Source organism: Macaca fascicularis, chromosome 12 (genome assembly GCF_037993035.2).
Source record: "Macaca fascicularis isolate 582-1 chromosome 12, T2T-MFA8v1.1".
NCBI classification, from domain to species: domain Eukaryota; kingdom Metazoa; phylum Chordata; class Mammalia; order Primates; family Cercopithecidae; genus Macaca; species Macaca fascicularis.
The window spans coordinates 103,087,489-103,106,190 of NC_088386.1; the positions used below are offsets into that span (position 1 = coordinate 103,087,489).

The window sequence follows — 18,702 nt, forward strand, 5'->3', positions numbered from 1 at the left end:
AGCTGAAAGGCCCCAGGTGCAGAGTGGCTGGGGCGGAGGAGTCTGGAGGCTTCTATCCCCCACTCTATCCTCTGCCATGGCTCCCCTGGCCCCATAAAGGTTTCACCCCTCTTTTCTAGGTGTTCTTACTACCACACCCATCCAATTCCCTCCGAGAAAGTGCCTCAAAATAAAATACGCCTTAGTATAGCTACATGAGATGGCGCCATTGGGAGAAGCTGGCGAAGCTCCTGTATAACACGATATGCTGGATACTAACACCAGCCCCGGGGCCTTGGTTGCTTCGATGGGTTCTGCTGACCAAGTCGTAACATCAGCCAGTTCTTGAAATATTTTAGGATGTGTTTGATTTTCTTTAAAAGATAAAACCATGTTTTCCAATAAAGCTAACTGTAGTGAACTTGGAATGTTACCACTTGATCTGAAGCATTTTTTTAAATAGTTGAGTAAGCTTCTATCCGCTTTTTAAAAATCAAAAGTAAACCTTAAAAGTATATAAATATTTAATTTCACAGAGAAAGGTATGGCTCTCCAGATGGGGAGTCTGCCCAATTCATGATCTCAAGCATTTTATGGCAACACTTCCCTGCAAATCATCTTGGTGGCAAAAATCCAGCTGCATACTCAAGTGTTTTGTCACATTCCTGACCCCAGAATTTAATTTCTCACGTGCAAGTTGGAGCCAAAGGTATGTCCCAACAAATCCCTACAGAGGTTGGTCGAGAGGCTGACATTCCTGTCCCTCTTCACCTTCACTTACTCATGGAAGTCTGGGGCCAGGGAAAATGGAAGCTGTGAGCTTCAGGGACCCACTCGACTTGACCTAGGGTCTACCTAGTCAGGCACAGCAAGAGAGACTCCTCCCAAGCCACCGTGCAGTACTGCTTCCCATGGTCATTCTACAAGCAAGCTTTTGCTTTGAATGGATGTATAAAGACAAAGCTACTTCACCCAAAAGATAGTAATGAGATAAAATCCTGGTAGCCTAGTGATCAGATCAGCCCACAATGGTTTTTTGACATATAAAAATTCAGATTTCTAGCTTCTCTTGAAAAAAAACAAAAGATCTGGCAACATGTTCTGCAACTCTTTTGAGCAGTATTTGGCTGGAGCTGAATGGCAGCTGCCCCTTCAGATAGGGTCTATACTTTCTATGTCACCACAGTTCCCACCACTCTCTAGTGCCTTATACTGTGCCTGCCTCACTCACTGATATTACCAGCCTGACTCCCAGGGGCCATCTTTATGACTCCTGCTCTCTGAATTTTCCTTTGCCAATGTCTGCTTTGGGGGTAGGGATCTCCTATCACCCCTCCACCCTCACTTGATTCCCCATTCTCTAAATTTTTGGTGCCCTTAATATATGATATATCCAGCGTGTGTCCTCTATTGTCCTTCCTTTTGTTCAAGACAACAAAAACAAAGGAATGTCGCCTTACACCCAACTCTGTGTTCTACCTAAAGGATACAGTTTCCATCAGCTATTAGGGACTGATAAATCTGTCTTTTCCCCAGTCCCACCCAGTCATGTTGATTTCACAGTCAATAAGAAGAAACTGGTGTGTGTTCTTTTTGGAGAAGAGTCTTCAATAATTTTCTGAGGAGAAAAAATTAAAAATCTGTTAAAAGCAACACCCCCACTCAGAGCTGTCACTCTCTTTCCAGGAGGCTCTGATTTTGTCTTCTAGACTAGCCGTACATTTTTCTAGCACTTATCACTGCTGAGGTTCAGCAGGGGTGCCAGACTAACAAAGAGAAAGGGGCCTCCTGGGCCCATACCCCAGGCTTGCCCATATCTGCTCTACCGGCAGCACTGTTAGTAGTCCAAGAAATCTCTGATGATCCATCCCGGCTGACTCCTGTGCTCACACTCTGCTCAGCGGTGGCGCTGTCCACTGTTGACAAGGCACTCCTGCCACAGTTACTGGCAACAGGAAGACATCGGGAGAGCCTCTCACAGACAGAGCTGCAGATATGGCTTCATTTCAACCAGTACTCTAGGTAAGGCAGTATGATAGCGCAGCTTTGTACCTGACACCTGGGCTCCCCAATCCTTGTCAGTACAGCACCTGTCTTAAGCAGGATGAAAATCTCAACATACTCATTTGAAGAGTTCACAGGGGCTTGGCCAACCAGTCAATGTGGTCCTCAGGTCTGAGTTCAACCTTCCTTCTGAGCTGCAGTTACCTTCTACCAACTTTATCCTGGGCTGGGACAAGAGTCTGCATCTCTGAGAGCAACATACTGCTCTGTCATTCTGACCCCAGTGTGCCATAAACTAGCAGATTTCCATGGAAGTAGACATATAGGTAAGTCCAGGACTTCCTATCCAGGTAAGTCCCCATCTTCTTCTTATCTAACAACATGTGACAGTGTATTGTTAATGAGTCACTGTAGCCACACAGACGTCCACTTTCAGAAGCAAAGAGTCCCCAGAATTCTCAGTTTTACCCAAAACCCAGACTTCCTTCATCCCTGAATACCACCGCCACCCTCCCCCCGAACCACACACACATACACACACACACAAATGCACATGATTGTTTCATGAGTGTGGTAAAATATAATTGTTAAGAATGTATTTTAAAAAACAAAGAGAAGCATATTATATCTATCCAATAGTTACACAATACTGTATTCCACAGACTAAATTTACTTTGGAAAATTTAGTTTAAAGCAAACACACATGAATACACACGAAATAAATTACAAAGTTTTACGTCCCCATTTAGACAACCAGTAGGAAATTTTTCCAAGTACCACAATTAAGGCACAAGTAACAGCCCCATTGGAACAAATAAAAAGTTACTAAGTTCCTGCTCGGAAAACTGAATAGAAATCATAAAGAGGAAGAAAGCCAACAAGAAGTAATAGTTTAAGGCATGAAACAAAAGCCTCCCCTACTGCAGAATAGAAAACAATTACACCATACAGCATGTAATAGTTTACAAAGCACTTTCACATCCATATAGCATTTGATTAGAGTAATGCTACTATTATAAGCCCTGCATTTCATATGGGAAACATAGTTTAATAATTTGCTTTGTTCCATACTGATAAAGTCAGGACTAAATTCCAGGTTTTCTGATGACAAATCCCTTGAATTTTCCATGATACCAGTATTTTTCAAACTTCAATTTCATTTCACCTTCACGGATTTTTACCAAACCAGCATTCCATCTGTACAATCATTCCCCTATTATTTTCCTTTTTAATTGCCTCAACTAAGGCATTATATATTAAGGCTGCATGTGTTTTAAATTCTTTTCCTGCAAATGTTCATTAATAGAAGATAATCATAAAATTAAAAACAACAAAATCAAAACAATATTACAAACTTTCCACTGGATGTTTGCCTGTCAAAAGCTCTGAGTGTAAGACCTGTTCTCTTTATTAAAAAAAAAAAAAAAATGGAAGAAAGGAAGGGAGGGAGGGAGGTGAAAGGGAGGGGTGAAGAGAGTTTACCAAGCCTTAGAGAGGTGTTAAAGACATGGTACCTCAAAACTGACGATCTCCTTGAGTTAGAAGGACTGAAAGAAAATAGCAATGGGAATAAAACTGCCTCTCAAGGTAATTCTGTGTTATCAACTCTGTGCTCATGAAGCACTGTGTAGCTCAGCCCACCCTTCGAGAAGCAGTTCCCTCAGCCATGCTGCACCATGCATTGTGTTAACATGTGAATTTTTTTTTGAGACAAAGTCTTGCTCTGTCGCCCAGGCTGGAGTGCAGTGCTTGATCTTGGCTCACTGCAACCTCTGGCACGCGGGTTTAAGCGATTCTCCTGCCTCAGCCTCCGAAGTAGCTGGGATTACAGGCGCGTGCCACCACGCCCAGCTAATTTTTGTATATTTAGTGGAGAGAGGGTTTCAGCATCTTGGCCAGGCTGGTCTTGAATTCCTGACCGCGTGATCCACCCGCCTCGGCCTCCCAAAGTGCTGGGATTACAGGCGTGAGCCACCGCGCCCGGACTGTGAATATGTTTAAAATATTGAAAGGAGGCTCACAGTTCTTAAGGACCCAATACTGGCTTGGACTTAAATAATGATCTCTGAAGCTCAGGCCAGTAATGTGCAAATTGAGGAGGGCGGCAGGGAGGGACTGGAAAGAGATGTCTAATGCTCCTCAAGTTCTGCTATTTGTGAAGTCCTGATCTCTATAAATATGGGACATAAAAAAGAGCTCCTGGATGCAAAAGCTGGAGGAAAAAGGCAGGCGCGTTTTGGGTAGGAGGACAACTGGTTTGCATTCTGGTTCTCTTTTGCAGGGAAAACTGTGCAAGGACATTCTATGACCACATAATGTCTGCCTTTCCCTTTCTTTTTCTCTCTCTTCCTTTTTAGAAATTTTTTCAGAAATATCTTAATAGCAGCTAATTCACACAGTTAAATAGTCATTGGTTTTGAAAAATTTTACACACACAAAATAATAATAACCTTGGGCCTTTATTTGGCACTCAAAATTTTTTGAAAAGAAAAAAAAAAAAAGCAATCAGAGATTGGAAAACAGGAGGAAGGAGGAACACCCAGTAGCAAGTAATTTTTTTAAATGGCTTTTTTTAATCAGGAAAGGAATGACCCTAAAAATCACCATCTGGTCAACCTAAATGATATCCTTAGTAATATAAAGAAGCCAATATAAAAGAATACATTTTTTTTTAAAACACTCCTAATGTAGAATAGCATCCTAAAAGCATTAGAAAAGGAAGGCCAAGTGCCTTGCTGGCAGTATTTGAGTGCCAAGGGTAGGAAGAAAACACATTACTTGATTCTCAGGAAAGTACTTTATTATAATGCCCTGGACTTTTTCACACAAAAAACATCACTTCCTCAGTGAAACAAGTCATATAAAATCCACTTCCACAAAAAAATAAGCAGTTACAGTGGTTAATGGAATCCTCTACAACATGCTTCTATGTCAGACTAAGAAAACTAAGAATTGGTTACATGTTTTTCTTACACACACACACACACACACACACACACACACACACACACACACACACACACGGAGTTTTTACTACAACTGACCAGCTGGGTCTCTGGGAGTGGCAAAAGAAACTGTGACAATAGCAGGCTTTTTTGTTAATGAGGGATGTCTGATGAGAAAAAAAAAAATTGTTTGGTATTGTCTCATTTTACTCCCACTTAGACCAAGAGGCTGCATGCTCAGGAAAATCAGAGACAGTTTCCAAATTGGAAAATGTTACAAATACCAATAAGGAATGAACATGCTCTAGAGCAACTGCTAAGCCCAGGCAGGGGGAGGGGTGAACCAGATGGTCTTTTCCATCCCAGATTTCGATGATCTACAACAGAACCTGAATGACTAGGAAAAAGTGAGATGCGATTTGGAAATTGCTTTATAAAATAGAATCCCAAACAAAGACACTCAACAATGCAGAGAAATCTAAAAGGAAATGAAAATGGTTCTGGGTGAGAGCAGAAAGCAAGCCAGTTTGAGACTATGACTGAAAAATAAAGCTTGTCCCCAAATCAGAATATTTTGGAGGGGAAGGTGCCTTAGAGAGATGCTAGTCACAAGCCCAAATGCATGCTCACTGGGCCAGACATCAGAAATTAAGCCAGGTGGAAATAGTGGGGACAGGGTTAATTGAAGAGTGCACGATCTGTCTAAAAGCATTCAAATTAAAAGGAATTGAAACATGCCTAATTCTGGTTCCTACAAAACACATCTTCAAGCCAGTTCGGTCTAGGAGCTTACTGTTTGGTTGTCTGATAATCTCACTGTTCCTAAATCTACCTTCACTGTTCACATGAGGAAACTGAGGACCAGAGAAGTCACATCATTTGATGATAACCACAGAGCAGTCAGTGTATAGAGCAAAGCCAAAGTGCTAGGATCATGTTACACACTGAGATGATGTTAAACAACAGCAAAAAAAAAATGACATTAAGCCGAAGTCCTCCTCACGCCTTTGGTTCAGGTACACTCAGTTCACATGGTTTATTCTTTTAAGAACAAATTAAATTATCATCTAGTTAAACATAAAGCTAGTGAGAACTGGGGCAAGAAATAGAGGGAGGTTATGCTAAAAAAGAAAAAAAAAACAATGAAAAGTTCGGAGTCAGACATTTTATTTCTCAAAAACAATAGTTAAATTTACAGTTAAATGTGCTGCCCTGAGTAAGATATGGCAAATAGAGCCCATTTTATAGACGGGTAAAGTGAGGCACTTAGAATGATTGTGTCATGGTTTATTTTGTAACACATTTTTTAAAGTTAGGTGTTCAAGTTTCCTTCTAGATGCTTCTCAAAGAGCAAAGTGAGAAAAATCACTTCCACTCCTGGTATTGGCTATAAAGAATCTTTTTTTAAGTGTAATTCCAGGGTTAAAAAAAAAAACCTCAGGGAGATATATCAAGTAGTGGAAAATCTTCGCAGGAAAATCATGAAGTAGAGAGAAGGATGAGAACATCCTCCCTTGGGGCAGCTGGAAAGAGAGTAGACAAAGAACCGAAAAGTTCCTTCGGGGAGCCCACCTCCTGCTAGCCAATGGGACTTTCCTTCCCTGGTTTCTCTGTAGCTAAGAAAACACAAATATATAATCCACAGAAGGAGAGAATGCAGCCTTTACACGGGGCTGGCATCTCTGAAATAAATCTCTCCATAGGTGCTAGGCTAAACCTTAAATATGAAGATATAATCTTTGAGTTTTATAGCAGCATATGCATGATTCTTCCCCTCCCCCATAAAACTCCCGACAGGAACAACCACATCAAATTATTGCTTTTCAGAGGCCAATTCAAAAACACCCTACTTTATCACAGAAAGAATATTCCTTATGTATGTGAGTGCTTCCATTATGTCTTATTTGAAGGGGGAAAATGAAATAAAAATCCTATCTGAGATATTTATAGATCTCATAAAACCTGATTCACTCTCATAAGCTGCAGTAAGCTCAGTCATCAGGTAAGGCAGAAATGGCAGGTAAAGTAACCAGCACTGTATTATGTTATATATGCCTAATTCTGGTTCCTACAAAAAATAACTGCATGCGAGAAAAATGTAAGATACTAAGTCATAAACCAGACTGGACAGAAAGAAAGGGAAACAGACTGGACATTTGCATGAGCAAGCCAAGCAAATTCCAAGGATGTCAAACTAGGCCCAGTTTCCAGGGACAATGGGTACTGCTAGTCCTCCCCCAGTTCCAAGCACAAATTACTTAATGAGAGTTTCTCTTGTGGATGGATAAAGGTACACCATATCCAATGCTCAGCATTCCGCTTTCCCCTGCCTTCCATCATTTATTATCTCCTGGGCACTCCAGGCTCACTGGGATCTTCAACAGACCAAAGACACCACTGAGAGAAAGAGCACTGTGCCTCTGTGTACTATCATTGAGAGGAAAATGGGGAAGGAAAGAGCATTTGTTGAGTGGATGTTATGTGCCAGATACTAGGTCAGAGAGCTGATTCTCATCAGGAATCAAGAACTCCACAAATGACAAACGAGACTCAAAGATGTTAAGTGACTTTCTTAAGGTTCCACCTCTGCTTGATTTCAAAGCCTTCATGTAATTTGTCTACTAGGAAACACTGTGACCTTAAAAAGTGCCTCATACAGTCCAGTCCTTTTACAGATAAGAAAACCAAAGCCCAGAAAGAAGACAGACCAATGAACTACTGGAATCCACACCAGGCCACCGATGGCCAGGTCACAACCTTTGGCTTCTGCCCTAATGTCTCCTACCTAAACAGCAGTCAGTATAGATGTAACAATTAAGAGTGCTGGGCCCTGCTGAGGCTTGGATCTCAGCTCAAATACTTCCAAGTTGTATGATTTTAAGCAAGCCATTCAATACCTCAAATCTCAGCTTTTCCATCTGTAAAATGGGGATAAATAGAATATGCATTTCATACGGTTGTTGTGAGCATTCACTGAAATGATGGATACAGGTGCTCAAATGAGATCATCTTTAGGAAGTGTCCAATACATATGAGACAGGACTATGATGATTATTTTTATGACAGGAAGATTAGCCAAGTGGAAAGAGGGAAGAGAAAAGTTTATTCCACTAACGGTTTTTTGCAACTCATTTGCTTTGCAGCCACAGTAAGACAACTTGCTTAAGCTTCCTGTGCCCCAATTTTCTCATCCCTGAATGGGAAATTCTGTAATATCTGTCTGCTCTCTAGTTACAGAAAGAATGTGCCAATGACAAAAGACCAGGAGCAAAACGCCCTGAGCCCTTCAAACAAAAGCTCAGCACAGATGTTTGTTAGATTCTCATATGCAAACATGAAAAGCCCCGTCACAGTGGAAATCATCTCTTGGTCCATATTAAAAAAAAGCAAGAACCTTGAGAAGGGGAGGAGAATGTACAAATTAGGGCTGAACAATCTTAGAAGAAATGAAGTTGACTCGGGTCTGACCTTGAGCAGCATCTCATCACCCTCAGGAGAATCAGTTCTGCATAGGGCCCCACAGAAGACTCCTTCAACACCATAGTCATAAGCTGCACTTCACAAACATGGTCTGTAGTGACCATATGAACAAAGGCTAAAAGCTCAAAAGGTAGGGGGTGCTGGGGTGGAAAGAATCTATTTCCACTCCTTTGTATGCTGAGCAAATTTGCCGCCTCTCCAAAAATAAGCACCAACGTTATGACCACTCCATTGAATTCCTGCTAACTCGGCTCTGGAAGGTGAATGTGAGAACAGGGTCAAGAGCAGGTGCGCACTCCCTTGCAGGGCAATTGCTCTACAGCTAATTGCCGTTTTCACAGCTGGGTTGAGCTTTCCAAAAGGCATCCTTCAACCCTGAACTCTGAGCTCCTCTCCTGATGTTCTCTCTTGCCAACCATACCCCATCAAAGACAGTTTACAGATGAAAGGATGTAGCTACAGGACATACAATTTTGCAAACATCACAGTTTGAAAAAGAGGCGTTTCTAAGGCTTCTTTGTGAAGATCACTACACGCCCACAGTCATTACCACAGGAGCTAAGCCTTCTATGGGTGTGAAGGCAGCCTCCTTGCCTGAATGTCCTCGGCAGCAATTCTTCCACAGTTTATTTTTGCTCCTCTTACTAGAAAGATGGATCCTTTGAAATTCTTTATAAACAGAGTCTACTTCCAAACACTGTGGTTGGTCAGTAAGAAAATGGAGAGCTGCTACCTAATGCCTCCCCAGCATCGTCCAACAGATGTACATGCATGCATCCAGCCCTTTCAAACCACGGAGCAGGCTGAGGGGAGTGGAAAATCATGGCCAAGGGCCTACTGAGAATGAATTATTTGAAACCCAGCAAGGCTGGAGTTTAAAGCCCAACACCACCAAGTTTCCAGAAATGGAATTTGACCAGGTTAAGCAAACTCCTGAAGGGTCATAGGAAATGTAAGCCAAACAGACTGCCTTAGACACTTTAGGGTGAGGGAAAGCAAAGCAAGAAGGATGAAACAACACTTGGGCAGCTGCTATTAACAAAAGTGCCAGATGAAGCACATCCACCAGCATGATCCTGTTTTACTATAAACCTCCGGTCCGTGTGGATTCCAAATTACACAAGACATTAAATATTTCAATAGAATTAGGTAACCCCAACTCTGATATACCATTAAACCCTCTATACATCAATGGCTCAATGCCTTGACTGCATATTGGAATCGCCTGAAAGCTTTACAAACACTGATGCCTGGGTCCCTCCCAAACAGATACTGATTTCATTGGTCTGGGGTGCAGCCATGACTGAGAACCACTGAAAAAGGCATAGTCAAATCTTAAGTCATAGTCATAACATGCTCCTCAAATAACTATCGAATGCCCACTGTGTGCAAAGCTTTCTAAGAAGCAGGTGATACACTAAAAGTTGACTACCAAACCTATACCCAAGGCATCAACTCCTCCTTAAAGCATAAACCTAACAGGAAAAATGGCACAACAGAAAAGAAAAAAAAAAAAAAAGAAAGAAAAGCTTTATTATAACTAAAAACTGTAAAGCATCATGAGGAAGTAAAAAGTTCTGCACAAGAGTATGGAAATCATAGCAGTTACAGTTGGCAAGGGAGGGAGTTTGGCACCCATTTGAAAGTTAAGGGATGGGTGGAACTTGGGACAAAGAAAATCAGGAAGGGGAGAGGGAGGAGGAGGAAAAAGGCTAAAGAAAACAACAAAAATAAAGACAGAAGCAGGAAAAGCATAGTCACTTAATTTGGATGGCATTTACTACACGTGAACGTGAAAAGGGGGGAAACTTACAAATACTATGTAGACCCAGTCTTGGAACACCCGGAACCTTGGAAGTCTGGCCTCATGCTATGTATAAGAGGGAGCCATGAACAGTTTGAAAGCAGGCCACCTGGGGTGATGGTGGCAGAAAGGCAAGTCCAGGGAGGTGACAGGGATTGTGGCAAGGCAATGGCCAAGGCTGTCATCCATGACAGGCTGATGCTAAAGTACCTCGGAAGCCACGTCAATGGGATTTTTCAACTAATTTTAGACTTCTGCTAATTAGATCTTTTAATCTAATTTTTCATTAGATTCAAGAAAAAGAAAGGAGTTACAATGACTAGAATGTCAAACTCAGATCATGAGACAAATAATCACATTATTAAAAGAAATAGGGAAACCAGGAAAAAGGAAGCAGTCCATGGAAGAAGTTGATGAGTTAGGGGTTTAGGACATACTCAGCTGAAGTGACGGTGGAACAACCCCAAAGTCCATCTTGCTTGTTGCTTATTTCCTGTTAGAAAAAAATGAGAGCCTGAAACCCAGGGACATATCTGGAGGTGGAGATGTAGATTACAGCTGTGAGGAGACGAAGACGCCCTGAACCGGGCAGAAGATTTTCACCTCTAAGATGTTAGCGGTGAAGAGATCTGTGAGACACATTCCGGGACAGAACTTTCACCATCATAATTACCAGAGATTCAAGGAGGTAGGGAAGGGCAAAAAGTAACTGGGGAAAAACTGGAGCAAAAAAGTCAAATGAGCCCTTCCATTTTCCTTTTCTCATTAGGACAATGGTAAAAATGAGGCCTACTTCATCCATCAGACCTCAAAAGACTTTTTGTAAAACCTTTCAGAGGTTGAGTTTCTTCACTCCTGCTTATTACAACCCTCTCAAGAATTTAAATACATTTCAAAAGATTTTCATAAACTGGCACATGGGTTGCTGGTAAAGTTTTGGGCACTCTCTTTGCTGGTGAGGTGTCAGAAACAAAGCAATTTCATGTTTGTTGCTTTCTACTTCCATTTAGTCCTATATTCCATCCAACCCCCTACCACATATGCCCCATTGCATACCCTTCATACAGTCACTCCATTTGTTATTATTTAAACGACAATAATTTTTATAAGACTCGAGTTATAATTGGGGGCTATTTTGTTGGTACAGTGTATATTTTCCAATTTACCACACATTAAAAGTGGAAAAAGAATCAAATCACACAAGTAAGCCTTCTCCAAAATATTCAATAATTTGGTCTAGAACCTAGCTAATCCCAAAATTCCATGTACCAGTACTCTTAAAAATAAAAAGGGAATCTTCTTGCCTCCTTGAAGGCAAAAAAGAAAGAGAAAAGAATCAGAAATGAGTCAAGGTATATTCAGGTGACGGAAAGCAAGTAATCTGGTCTGGGCATCTGAGAGACCTGGGCTCTGAAACCATCAGTGTTAATAAGCTGTGTGACCTTGGAGAGTGTAATGCCTCTGGCTTTAACAATCACTTAGTTCAACCCTAGTATTTTAGAATTGAGGAAACTAAGACCCTTTCAAGATTTGAAATTCTGACATTCTATGTTCCTCGCTTTGGTACAAGGCTGAGAACCTGACTTTCAAAATGACCCTCAGGAAATGTCAATACACCCACATTCAAAAATAGATATCGCATATGGCTCTATGTTAATTATTTTAATTACCTCTAATCATTTCCGAATGGCACAGACATGGGCACTGTTTCCTGGCCATTATGGACATGTGTATTCACACTGTATACTCATCTGCCCTAAAAGTATCCAGCCCACAACATGCCATTAGCTGAAAGCTTTTTCACAACAGAACTTAGTAAATCTCAAGCATGTTTTATAAACAAGGTTGGAACAATGTGGGTAATACAGACAGGCACAGGTCAGTGTTCCAACACAGAACTGAATGTTTCTTTCTTTCTTTCCTTCTTTCTGGCACTCATGCTCTATTCTGTTTAACTTAATTATGAACATGCATTCTCTGTCCTACTAGAGGCAAGCTCCTAGAGGGCAGAATGTATATCCAATTCAATTTTGCATTGCCCAAATACAGTATTATGCACATAACAAGGGCTTAAGGAATGAAGTATTTACTGTGGAATATTTTCTATACTTGAATATAAACAACAAAAATCCCACAAGGTGCACTAGGTCCATCTACCAGCTCAATGAGGAATGGTATCCCCCTGAAATCAGAAGTCACTCCCACCTCAATTGGGCTGATACTAGACTCAGATCTCAAGGCTACTGCAAACGCTCAGCCATAACATTTATATATCAAGCATGTGGTACTGCTCCAATGCAGGGGAGATGGACATGATACGTTTAAACAGGACCAAGTTCTTAGGGTCACACCAAATACTCCAAGAAGGAAAACTAAAGGGACGTAGGGTGGTAGAAATAATTCTGCCAATTAGCAGGAACAAATCAGGGCAAGGTGGGAGCAGAGCAAAATCACGAACAATCTTAGGTAATAGCATGTCCCAGTAATGGCAACACTTTGTTTATTTGGGGAATTTTAGATAGAATAAGGATATGTATATTCTAAAACAAGTATACAATATAACAGAGAGGAGTGTTTTTTAACTTGTCAATGTTACATGTAACATGAATAATTAGACACTATCATTTGTTTCACCAACTTTAACACCATTAGTAGTTGAGTTTTCTAATCACTGTACTTGGTAAAATTTGGCATTCTGGGGTTAAAACATTCCCCCCTTCCCCCACCGTTTATGCTAAGCAAGCAGTCAGTTGATTTGGGAGAACAAAGGGACTTCTGGAGAGAGGAAATCTCTGCCCCTCGCCCTCTGGCACCATTCAAGTTAAGTTGGGGAGCTGTCCTAAACTTTCAGCAAACCGCAATTCTAACACATACGCTAACTGATATATCGAGTGAACTGGAATCACAGAGCCATTTTCTGCATTTGCCAGTCGTGGGGTCCAGCAAAGATAATTAAAAGCCCATTGCACAATACTATAAAATGAAAAGATAAGGGGTATCCACCGACCCGTCTGGAATCAGACCAGCCATCCTATCAACTTCAGCCAGATGGGCCTGGCCAGAGGAAACTGTATTCTTTCCTCAGCAGGCACAGAGAGCGATTAAAGAAGATTGTAATGTCTTCTTGTACTCAAAAAGTTAAAACACGAGAATTCTCTGAAGGGAGTAGAATGCGAAGATTCATAAGCGAGTGGCTATTAAAGTCCCCATTAGGACCCTCTCTGAACTACCTCCATTTAAGTGGAGAGGCAAATTAGCCCCCACTGGCATTTATGTTTAGAAGAGGCTGGCAGAAAGAAGCAGCCCACATTTGGATGCTTAAGGTCTCTGACATACCCATACATAAATCATTTCAGGGCAAGGCTGTCATCCTGCATCTTCTGCTCTGCCTTTTAAATGGATGGGACCCCAACATCCCATTCTCCTCAGGGTAAGGAGTGGGGGTGGGAAGTTCACGGAGAACAAAGAATAGTGACTTCCTTTTCCCCCTACTAAAGACAGATGTAGTAAAAAAATAACTACATTATAATGTTTGCCCACTTTAAAATACCAAACTGCAAACAGGTAGACTGAACGATAATGTTTGAGAGCCCCTAAATCTACACAAAGATGTGTCTATTAAAGGAACATGGAAATGAATCTATTAAAGAAAGGCTAAGTGTGATTGATTGCAGTCACACGTGCTTTCATTTGTAGAGCTACATCTATTTAGTGATTGCATCTTTATAAAGATACATTCTGGATAACAGGGGCAGTTATATTTTTATTTCATCTACCAAGTTGCTGTTTCAAATAAAGAAACAGATTTACAGTAACTGAAGAACACACAAATCACATACAAAAAAAAAAAAAAGCCAGTTATTTTATCCTTTGAGTGTGGCTAGCAAGGCTCCTTTGTGTCTACAAATTTCCCTGGGTGGTGCTGTTGCCAAGAAATTCTAATTCATGACAAGGTTTTCTGCGAATTGGGGACAGAGGCAAACCTGCGGATGGACAGACCCTACAGTTTGCTTTGTCTTCTGGCTGATATACCTGGTGGCCCAGGCCTGCAGAAGGAAGTGCAAAGGCAAGATCTTCACATAAAAGGAGAAGCAATGTGGCTCACAGACCAAATCCCATCCCTGGTACCATGAGGCTGTTCTTGGAATGCAACCATTTCTGTAGGTTTTCCCCTAGAGATTCCTTATACCAAAGGCCCTCATAAAAATTGTTTCAGGGTGCCTGAAACCAAGATGAAATTGCAGTGTTATGGGGACACTTTAGTCCTTACAGTAGCCAAGTATGCCATTAGTTTAAAACAATAGGGGAATGGGGGAGGAGAGAGGAATGTTCTATGATTTATTTATTTGTTTCCAGTAGCAGTGGAAAATTTTCTCCCAGCAAAGAGAGACCTGAAACTGACCCCATCTGCCAATTATGAATCAGCATTAACAATAAACATAATTCTATAAGACTTTTCAAGCAAACATGAGATGCTCCTCAATGACACGATGCAAAGCTAAGTCCAAATAAGACTTAGATCATCACTGCTTGACCTGCACTCATGAAATAGCAGACTAGAGATAGAATATATAAAAGTTCTAAAAGTCTTTATATATTCTAGAAGAAAATAAAAGCATTGTATCATATTCTTTTTATTTTCTAAGTCAGCAGTGTGTCTAAAAACAAAATCATGATTTCTATTGGCAAGAAAAGTCATGAATGAGTTTCCCTTTACCCATATCAAGTGGTACCCCATAAGAAACTCTGGTTTCTGTCCTACCCTTGACCTTTTCCTACTTTTGCTCAGACAGCTCTTGGAAATTTTCCTACAAGTTTTCAAAGCGCTTAAGGCTGGTAGTCTTAAGAATTTTGCGTCAGCTGAATTCTATAAAATAATAGACCACATGAGCACAGTGTAATTTACAGTTATATGACAGGCAGAAAGATGATGTTACTTGGGCCAAGTGCTTAAGTATGCAGTCAGAGCCCAGGAATGGAGAGCTGTTAACGTGTGACGTCCATTTGGATTTCAGAATTATACCAGCAACAATTATTTTCAGACTTGGAGCTATGTGGCTAAGGCATCATTGCCAGAAAATCCAATGTCAAAATGAGGATCTCCCTGACAGGAGGTGGCCCTGCCACAGTCAGTGACTTTGTCACAGGCTCACTGACTATTAGGCAGGACAATTATCCCATATCCTAAGTTTAAAATAAAATCCCCAAATCACTTATCTTCAACTTTCAAATGTAAAAATGTTCTTGAGTTTATCATCGAAGCCACTCTTTCTCTAGAAACCAAGTCAGATTATCAGAATCTCCACATTTCGCTCATCTCCACGAGCCCAGGTACATTGTTCACTTTAAGAAGAACAACTAGTAATTACTCCTCATTTGACCTCTAAAATCTGATTACCCCAGAGCATAAGGAAACTTCTTCCTGTCTGGGGTTCTTTGCAGAAATCTTGCTGAGCTGTTTTGAGCAAAAGAGTCTCAAAATTTCATCATCTGATAGTTGATTTGGAACTAACAGCTGCATATCACCATTACCACCCCTTATACTCAGAAGCAGCAAGACGGTTTGGGGTGGGGGAAGAAGGAAGGGATAGAGGCTAAAGGTTTTGTCATCAGTGTAAACCTATGGTCGTAGTCGCCTTTATATAGAGCAGTTGAGACTATGGAGTCCAGAGCATAAAGCTCACTGGAGTGATATATTGTTTATTAGTGCTTCCCCACAAGTTATGCATCAGTATTGGCTCTAAGCATGCCGCTGAATAAGTTGGCTAAGGGTTTTAAGGTGAGAGTGGCTGGCAGTTAGAGAGGGTTAAGGCAAGAAGTGAGGGGGTTCCGAGGGGTGAAAAATCCTTTGCCTGTAGAAACTGAACTAGAGCTTCCCTGAAGGGGGAGGAGGCAGAGGAGCAGGGGGAGGAGGGGAGAAGGAAGAGCAGAGGCTTCTTAGGAAACAATAGATCTAATACATCCTCTAATTGTCAAACCAGTGATGTTTCTTTGCAGATCTAGAGTTTGTCCTGGATGGTCTAGCCAGATCTAGAAAAGCAGGTTTCCTGTGAAGAGACCTTCCTCCAAATCTGGCTTTACTACTCGGAAAACTTGAACCAAAACAAAGTTGCATGATTCATCAGTAGGGAACGTTCTAACAAATAAAGCCAACTTTCTTCCTTCTAACACTGCTTAACAGTTAGTCACAAACAAGGGCTGCCTTGGGCAGGCTGACTAAATCAACAGATTCCCTTCTCTAACCTGTCTAGACAGTTGTTAATATGCAACCGATTCCACACCAGTGGGCTGACAGTGTGAAATGAAGGCTATTTCAGAAAATGAAATTCAGGCAACATTTTGGTTTAATTAGCATTGGAAATAAAAGGAAGAAAAAGATCCAGATACACTCTCGTTAAGGATAAGGATGCATCGAATAAAGACTTTATGCTAAAAATATGTGAACTGTGTATGTGTTCACAGAGAGACAGTCAAGCATCTGCCAGCGTCCTTGGAAAGGAATGCATGTGTGGACACACTGACACCAGAGGCCAATACCTGGAGGAAAACTCACAGCCTCTGACCAGAAGAGAACTAGTAACAATGGTACAGTTAGAGGATCCGCTTTGCCACTCAGCTCCTTATACCAAAAGCCAAGCCTCTTTTGCTAAAGCAGCGACTGTTACATCTCAGCCTCAAGCTGGCAAATCCTGCTTTGGATCCCGGCAGAAGAAATTCAGCCGTTCATTAGCCTTAACAAGCTGCTGTCACTAAGCGGAGAAGTTACATGAGCAGCCACACACCGAGTCTCTCACAGCCCTCCCCTCAAGGGCAAGCGGGTTTCTCCAGGACGGACTGTACAAGTTCACACTTCCTATGTGCAAATCCGGACTGTCTTCTTGGACTTTCCATGGTGTACACTGTAGAATTTTTAAATACCCGTGTCCCCCTGCCCCCACCCACCATCTTTCCTGCAGAATGTCCCCTCAGCAGCTCCTAATCGCTGCTGAAAAAAAAAACCACTGTTTCCGCAGCAGAGCCAGCACTTTCCACTGACCAGCACTTTCTTTATTCCACTTCACAAAGCCCAGTGAACTTGTCACCAGCCCCGCTTCATCCTCCCTGGGACGGCTAGCCAACTTGGCATCGGTGCCCTTCAGCATCCTAGGAGTTTCTTAACTAGTCCTCTAAGACAAAGTCAGAGGCATGGAAGCACACATCAGTCTTTGTCTGAGGTTGTGCTGCCTAACTAGAGAAGGACCCTAAACAAAAAAGAGAAACAAGGACACGCATAGAGGCATCACACTGGGAAAACCTACAATGCATTGTCAGCCTCAGCTACATCTTCCCGTCCTCCTTGAGTATCTTTTGTCACTGGGCTCTTTTCTCTTTTGCCTACCTTCTAATCTCAAAATCAAGCTCCTATTCTTTATTGACACTCGCTAATTACTGAAAAACACTCCGCTTTGCTCCTGCCCACCGTCCCCCCGCCCCCCATCCGATGGTCGTAAGCACCAGTTGAAATAGATGAACCTGATTTCAGGTACCAAGTGGGTAGAGCTCATGCATGCGAGAACGTGGGCCCTGTCAGCAATCGCTCCTAACACCCCAAACCACCTTCCCACCCGGCTCCTCCGAACCCCAGAAGTTCGGCAGGTCTCTGATAGGGGACAGCAAACCCGACAACGTGTGCGCAGGGATGTGTGTTGGCGACTGAAACGCAGGCAGCTCGGACCGGCTGCTCAGCTCGGCACACTACGAGGTTAGGGGTGGGTGGAGAGGTAAGCGCAGATGACTGTTTCAGAAAACATTTTCAACAACAGACAGCCAAAAAGGAAGGGAAAAAAATCAAACAAACAAACAAAAATTTCGACCCAGAGCCCACACCAACGCAGCCCCTGCGTCTCCGCCGTCACCACACGATTTACACAAGTAATTTAAATCATTCACCTGCTGCCAGGTCTCCTCCAGGGATGGCAAAGCTGAGAAGTAGCCGGTGTCGTGGACAAGTTGTAGCTCCTGGAATATACTATAACTAGCCAACACGTCCATGCTGCTGCTGCCGGGCAAAACGGGAGGCAAAACCCTCCCCCGAACACAGTTGGGGCTGTTTGTTTGTCAGTCTGTCTGGCTCACCCCCCAAGAAGGCAGACATCCAGTGGCCCTTTTGTTTTGTTTTGTTTCAGTCAACTAAAAAGGAAAAAAAAAAAAAAAATCAATGCAGCAGAGGGAGAGAGGAGGTGAGAGAGGAGCGAGTGAGTGGGGTGGATGGAGAGAGGCATCCAGCGTGTACAGTGCAGACGACTGCCAGGAAAAGGGGACTTCTCCACGGGAGTAACAATTCCCTTCCAGGGCTCTAATCACTCCAGCTCGTGGATCAGGAAGGGGGATGCAAACTCACTGACACGAAGCTGCCATCTATTTCTGCAGCGCTGTTCGCTCCTAATGCAATCTTTGCTCTTTATTTTGGGAGGTTGCATTTTTTTCTCTCGCGATCGCTTCTCTCCCCCC

General features: G+C 42.2%; 1 protein-coding gene across 5 annotated transcripts in view; it reads right to left on the minus strand.

Annotated features, from left to right (window-relative positions):
• KLF7 (KLF transcription factor 7) overlaps window positions 1-18,640 on the minus strand; it is an 88,589-nt gene extending 69,949 nt beyond the window's left edge. For 3 of the 5 annotated variants that reach the window (XR_012421424.1, XM_074009891.1, XM_005574081.5), the window contains exon 1: window positions 18,142-18,640. Coding sequence is in view for 4 of the 5 variants with exons in the window: in XM_074009891.1 (XP_073865992.1) it covers window positions 18,142-18,243 (102 nt within the window). In the remaining variant the exon portion in view is untranslated. The remainder of the gene's footprint in view (window positions 1-18,141) is intronic. The other 2 variants (XM_074009892.1, XM_045367581.3) reach the window with 1 other exon arrangement.
• Between the last annotated feature and the right edge of the window lie 62 nt (window positions 18,641-18,702).